At 37.3% G+C, this 7,414-nt stretch overlaps 1 protein-coding gene across 1 annotated transcript in view; it reads right to left on the bottom strand.

Moving 5' to 3' along the window:
• Positions 1 to 260: 260 nt before the first annotated feature.
• LOC110102557 (zinc finger MYND domain-containing protein 15) overlaps positions 261 to 7,414 on the bottom strand; it is a 39,977-nt gene continuing 32,823 nt past the window's right edge. Inside the window, exons 7-8 of the mRNA XM_028695980.1 lie at positions 1,338 to 1,451; positions 261 to 692 (exon numbers count right to left, since the gene is read on the bottom strand). Of these exons, the coding sequence (XP_028551813.1) occupies positions 600 to 692; positions 1,338 to 1,451 (207 nt within the window). The 3' untranslated portion in view covers positions 261 to 599. The remainder of the gene's footprint in view (positions 693 to 1,337; positions 1,452 to 7,414) is intronic.

The raw sequence follows: 7,414 nt of genomic DNA, 5'->3' as shown, positions 1-7,414 counted from the left end.
ACTATTATAAATTTGCAAGGAGGCAACCCATCAAATGAATAAATAATAAATATATACCATTTTGGTTCAAATAAAGATTAGGACAATGGCCCATTTGTTTGCTTATATAAATTAAAATAAATTATAAACTCACCAAAAGACATAAATATGGTAATCTTACTTTTAGATAAAATAATTGAAAAGAAAATGGAAATAAATTTGAATTAGCTTTGTGATAGAAGTGCTTCCACCAAACAATGAACTTTCAATTCACAATTAGATGACCTCAAATCAAATAGATTATATTAATTGGAAAATTATAATATTTCACAAAAACATGATTTATAATTACTTTTGGATAATCCTATTTGCATCCACTGAGATGAATCCTAACATCATTAATTTTCTAATTCATTGTTCCACACAAATTTTTGCATTCATCAGAACACATCCCTCAAAACAACGAACTGTATTTGCATTTGGATTAAACAAATGGAAAGCCATTAATCACTAGCAAAGATCATCTTGGCATAGCATCTGAGTAACACAAAAGCTCATAATTTTGCCTTGAAGTAGCCTTTCAAAGTAAGGTAGAAATATGGATATGCCCCAAAATAGTATCACATACCAAAAATGAAGCAATTGGAGTAGCAAGGGAGGTAAAGAGCTTGATCCTCCATCACCATTGGCTGCCTAAACGGGTTCACCTGAATCTTCAAGCATAATAAAATTATAATATTAATTACAAGAACATGGTATAAAATTAATTTTATCTAGGCAACAAAGAGATAATTTTGATTTTAAATTTTTCAGAATTTCGATTTTAAATTAAAAATAATAAATTATGGACATGGCATGGCTGAAAAGGTTTTGTAGCAGAAAATATTTCTACTAGTTAATAGTCAAAGAGTTTGTTTCAGTAACATTTATAATAGAACGTAATTTTTTGATAAAGGATAAGAACAATTCGGTTTTATACATTCTCAAATAACATTTAAAAAAAAAAAATCAAGTCCTATTTTTATTATAATAAATGTCCGGCAAATAGTCTTTTTTTTTTGGGACATTTAGGCCATTTAAGGCAAACTCACACACACAACGCATACACATAGACTCGAACCCTGAACCTCTTAATTGGAAGCCAAAGCTCTCAACATTAGGCCAAGGAGAGTTTGTGTCCGGCAAATAGTCTTAATATAGAATGCATGTGAATGATAATGTTACTTTATTTCAGTATAGATAGCATAATATCTGAATTAAACAAAGTATTTGAAAGATAACAGAGGCACTTTAATAATTTTTCACATCTCAAAAATACTAAACAAAGCCAAGGATTGACAGAACGTAACAGAACTCACCGGAATGGATAGGGGGCGACCAGTTACAGTGCAAATGCATCGGGCAGCAAGAAAAGCAGCCTCTTCGCAGTAGTCCGTGAATATTGCTGGTATGTTCATCTCGCTTATTAGCTCCTGAAAACATATTAAGAGCTGTCTTAGAAATGAGATGGGCGATGTAGAATCTGCAGATGTGTCAGTCTCCCCATTTCTCATCTATGTAAGCATAATAAATTCACACCCTTACAGCATAGAAATAATCAACCAAGGGTTTATTTAGTGGCATGTTTGGTCGTGATTTAATCAAATCTTGTCCTGTAAAAATAAAATTCCAACATTTAAGAGGCTTAAAAAGTTTAAATCTCATATGGATTACTAATTATATCTAACTAATGCAAGACCAACTGAATTATAACAGTTTCTAAAATATATTTTATATTTAAAAGTCACTAAATGGACAAGCTAGTTACCAAACTCTCTATCTTGATTTTTTTGGTCCTAGTGTTAGGAAATTTTTAACTAGTATATCCCAGATACAACACTTACGGTGACTATTTATAGGGGTGTAAAAATGGGTTTTTGGGTCAGGTTCAGGTCCAACCCAAAATTGATCTGCTATTCACACGCTCGAAAAGCTAACCCGACGCTTTCCTCTTCACGTACTTCAAGCCTTAGATGTTCAGTTCCTATATCGGAAGTCACGACAACTCAATGACCTTCTTCGCTTACTTTAGTCAACGACAATGGGAGCTCGCTTGATGTGACGGTAGTAATATTTCTCCCATTTCGAGAGCATCTTCGGCCAAATCCCATAAATACACCCCATCTGGGTCAAAACCAGATTAATTCCGAGTTGGCGGATTGACCCGAAACCAACCCGTTTATTAAATAGGTCAAATATCTGGTACCAAACCGGACCAATTTATTAAACATGTCAACCCGAATATGGATCCGATCCGATCAGATTAGTGGGTCATATCAATTTTTGACACCCTTAACTGTTTATGATCAAAGGATTAACTCAAGACTAAATAGGATGATTAATTAGATTATCTATAATCTTGATTTGGTGATTGAATGCATGATTATCACAAAGAGATCACAAAGATTAAAATCGTTAAAAATTTGATGGCCTAATCTATTGATGAAGACTTAACAATGGTGGCCATTAATAGATTCCACCATTGAGATTGAATATGAAGTCACAAAGAGTCCCCAAGTAAAGATAAATTGTCGATCGAATGCATGATTATCAAGAACAAAGACAAAATCTGAAACATTGGATAACGTGAATGGACTTGTTGGCTAGCCAAAGAGAATTATGTGGTCTGCTAATCTAGATAGGATCAAATTTGATTCTTTGTTAGATAGGATTAATATGGATTTGCTATTTGATAAGTTTGTTTTTAAACTCAACATAAGGTTGATTATATCATGAAGTTATTTTAGGTAAAATAAGCTTAAATTCGAAATTATTCAGGCTATATTTTCCCTATAAATAGGCCATTCCTGCAATAAAATTCAATTCAACTTGTCCCAATTCCATCACCCTTCTCTTCTTCCTTTCCCTTGCCGTAGGCCAACCTAACTACCACCGGCTTCCATTGCTTCTTATGCCACCTAAAGAGCTGCCAGAAGACCTGTTGCCACCACCAGCTGCAGCCAGTACTGCAGACTTCCGCCACTACCTGAAACTGTACTAGGATAGCCATGATCTGCAATAAAGAAAACAAAAAAATATGCTGCTATCTAGAACAAAATAAAACCAAATTTTTTTGTTTTCCACGGGAAGGGAACCCAAAATCAAAGAAGTAATTTGTAGTCCACAACAAAGAAGTAGAAATCTAAGAAGAGAAGTTATCTAAAGCAAGGGAGGAACTAGCTTTAATTTTCAAGGGGGCAAACTTATAAGTAAAAGTATAGAGTTTTTTTTTTTTCATAATGTGATTGGAGTTTGAACCCAAAATAGTTGGTGGTGTACCAAATGTACAAGAAAAGATAAAAAATAAGAAGATTTGTTATTAAAACTAGTTTAGATGTAATCGTTAAATTAACTAATTAGCCAAACTTGAATACTTCAATAAATACTCGATTGATAAATAAGTTTGAGTAGCATGATGTTTAATTCATTTATGATCATGCACAATATCATTTAAAGCTCGTGAACAAGCTCGCTAAGAAGCTTGATTAAAGTTCAATAACATGCTTATTTAAAACTCAATTACAATTTTATTTAAAATTTGATTTCGTATCAGTCTATTCTTTTCTATAATAGATTGCTTTTGTTTATGAATACAAAGTGCTAGTTTATGCTTGGTAAAATTCTTGTTTATTTAAAAGTTCATTCAATTGAAGTCTTATTTTTAAGCTCAATAGGTTCTATATTAAAAGGTTCAATAAAGTTTGTTTAGTTACGTATCAAGTTCTATATTGTTGCTCATTAAAAGGCTCGATAAGATTCATTCAGTTACCTGACGAGCCGAGCTCAAACAATCATAATTTTAAACCAACCAAGCATGCACAATATTATAAATGCACAAATCAAGTTCGAACTCAAACTTGAATAAGGTTTTGAGAAATGAGCACAAGCTCAAGCAAGCAACTACTTGGCTCGGCTCAATACATCTGCATCCCTATTAGTCATCCTAATTTGGCATGGTGGAAGTCCACCAAAAAGGAATTGGTCATTAAGTGATAACATGAGCACATTTTAAGAGGTTGATTCACTATGAATTCTATCCCATAGGTTATATGGAAGATCAATAAAAGAAATGGTGTAGTCTAAAGCAATGCCAAGGAAAACTTGTGCAAAGTACAAAAGGAAGTTCAAATGTCAAGTACAAACATTTGGAGTAAACTTTGGAGATGCAAATCTATAAATAAAGTAAAACTTTGGGTCTCACAAATTGTAAACGAAATATGCTAGTTCCTAATATTATCTCTTAGCCATGTTAGTATGAAGCCGATAACCATAAAACAAAACAAACAAGGCAAAAGGGACAAGATCCAAGAACTATCAATAGAAGGCTCTTCTTTCTCTAAAAACAAGAAGAGTGTGCTCTCAGGGATAGCCATTTCTTCTAAAAGCAATGCCTTTACAAAAGTTCTATGAGCATTATTAAATAGTTGTCTACACCAAAGCAAGACAATGATCAGCAAAATCATTGACACCAACAATAAAAAGAATCTCATTTATAACAATTTAGTTCAAACATTAATATCCCATCCAAACAATTATCATTTGAGTTGGGTCCAACGTTTAAAATTGCGTATTCGGGTATTGAGGCGTTTTTCATTCGTGAGGCGAGGCGTAAGCCTCAAAATCAAAAGATTGCGTAAACATAAAATGGTAAATTTTTTATATACTAATGAGTGAATAATATAAAACATAAAAAAGCATATATAAGATATAAAGTGAAATCAAAATATCCCAATAATAAGACAACATGAAATATAGTTCAACTCAAAATTCTATCTTTCCCAAATCTCAGTATTCTTTTCATTAAAATATAATTTCAATTTCCAAAAATAAATAGCAATGACATATCACATAAGAACTCAAAAGTCATCAGCACTGTCATCACTAAGGGGTTCTCATTTGAATCATCATTATGATGAACTGCTCTCTCCCTTTCCTCCTCCCCTATAGAGTCCAATGTTGGGCATTTACTTCAAGATTTATGTAAGTTTTAATATATATAGCGTGAGGCGAGGCGGGCCTCGACCAAGTTGAGACGCAAGCCTCATAAAAAAAACTCGAGGCGTAAGCATCGAGGCATTTTTTACTAGAATTGCGCAAAGGCGGGCCTCAAGGCGAGCCTCATATTGCGCAATTTTAAACCATGGTTGGGTCCAATAAAGGTTGAAAGATAAAGATTAACTGCTGGCGCTTACTCAAATTTGTGATCATAAGAGACTACATGAAGGAACTGTTGTTCAAGGTAGTTTCACAGAATAGTGATAGTCATCTTTGGAGGCCTATACCTTCATGACAGGTAACGCAGGGTTCATTGCAAATTTACAAAAGACAAAGGACGCTTCTACTGAAAATGGATTATTGCTTTTCCCACGTTAGAGCACATGATAATACCAGGACAAGCAAGGAAGAATATCAACACTAGCCAAAATGTCTAAATGTTGCTTCTCCATGCAATTAAAGAAGAAAGAAAAGTCTCCGTCCTCTTTGTTGTGGTCAAGAATCGTGACATGCAGGTGCAAAAATGGATTGAAAATTTTGCATAACTTTTCAAGGACTAAAAGTCACCACCAATGCAACTCATTGAGCATTACATTAAATTCATCTCAATAGGATCACTAACAAATGTTCTAATGTATCAAATCTAAACTTGCAAAACCAGGACAAGCTACAATAAGCTAGGCACATGATGTGGATGGCATCCCAATAACTCAACTCAATGATATTGGAGTATATACTCCATACGTCGCTTGTTATAGTGATGTTCAACTCACCCAAACTTAACTACTATACGTGCCATGCGGGAGCTCGGCGTCCACATCATTACTTTGATCCTTTGGTTCGTTTGTTATCGGAGTTGGCTTACTCTTCGATACTGGGTGGTGCCATTGGGCTGGTTGATGTGGAAGTGCTTGAGACCGTATTGGCACATGAGTTGTGGCAAACTCTGCTTCAATTGATTGGTGGTTACTTCGTGTGGCCAACCATCAACATAATAGTCCTTTCATTTCTATGGTTCTCATATTAATATGAAGATCAACCTAAGTCACCATGATTGTTGCTTGAGATGTGAATCCCTTTATTTGTGGCATTGATTGTTAGAAATGCTTTACGGATAATCTCTGCATCCTTATTCAAGGTGTGGAGAGTGCTTCATAGAATGAGACCCACACACCCCTTGCCAAGGGTGTCATCTCATGACAATCTTTTGGCTTAGACGGTCAACTTTGGGTCCCATTATATTGTTGCAAATGTGGCTCATTCGAGAATATTTCCCTTGGTGCCATGTGCACATGAGCATTTTCTTTCCCTGGGCGAGTACATCCGGCGGTCTTGGACCCTTTTTCCTCCCAAGCTCGAAGAGGAGCTGCACCTTTAATGGAAGTGACCGAAAACCAGTCAATCCCAGGCGATTTGGACAGGAAAACCGCCCTGTTTGCTGCAGACGCCGGAGCACCACCATCAGGTTCCTCAGTGGTCAGCACTTGCCACCAATTTCCTTGCTTCTTCTCCTTCTTACCGCCACTTTTTCCAGCACCACTCCCCCCATTGGGAGGAGGTGACCTAGGGACACCCCCTCTAGCCATCCCAAAAGCTTCTCTCTCTAAACCACTCTAGTGAGAGAATGAGATGACAACAAATGAAGAGCTTCCAAAGTGTTTGGGTTCCTTGAAATATAATTTGCATTAAGCATTAAAAGAAAAGAACAACACAAAAAAAAACAACACAGCAAAACGAAGGAGACCGAGGGTCCCATAAACCAAGAGGAAGAGCAGGGATGAAAACCCGCCCCAGGAAGAACATCTCCAAAACAAGGGAGAGCACAAAACAGAAATACAAGAAGCCAAAGAGGCAAAAAACAACGAAGGGGACCACCCGAAGGGTTCTAAATGGGGATAAGCCGTAGAAGGGGAAGCCTTCCCGGGGGGGGGGGGCGAGGGGTACCGAAGAGAATAATCCCAGCCAAAAAGGCTGAAAGTACCCCAGTGCCCCAGTACAAGACCAACCAACCACCCCTCCCCAAATGACACCTAGAGAGAGAGTCCGACATCAGTCAATGGAGGGGACCTCGTCCCCGCTCGAGTGGTCAGGCCGGACCATCTTTCGCTTCTGGGGGGTCACAGCAATGGGCACAAGTTGCAGAAGTTCCTTCTGGGCTAGGGAAAGCTTGGGAGGAGGCTGCAGCTGGGGGGAACTAGAAGAGGGCTGATAGACTTGCTTATCGGTGGAGGCTGATGGGGGCACCGTCTTGGACCCACTCGAGCCCGGGTTAGAGCGAGGCAGATTCCTCGTAGCAGCCCGCTGAGGGGATGAGAATGTAATCGGAGGGGGCTGGGAGCTTGGAGGACTGCTTCTTAGGTCGAGAGCGGCGCTTGACAAGGTTCCACTAGCCCAACTCGGG

The sequence above is a fragment of the Dendrobium catenatum genome, unplaced genomic scaffold, assembly GCF_001605985.2.
Source record: "Dendrobium catenatum unplaced genomic scaffold, ASM160598v2 fragScaff_scaffold_716, whole genome shotgun sequence".
Classification (NCBI taxonomy): domain Eukaryota; kingdom Viridiplantae; phylum Streptophyta; class Magnoliopsida; order Asparagales; family Orchidaceae; genus Dendrobium; species Dendrobium catenatum.
Note: the sequence above shows the minus strand (reverse complement) of the source record. Positions and strands in the feature narration are given on the sequence as shown.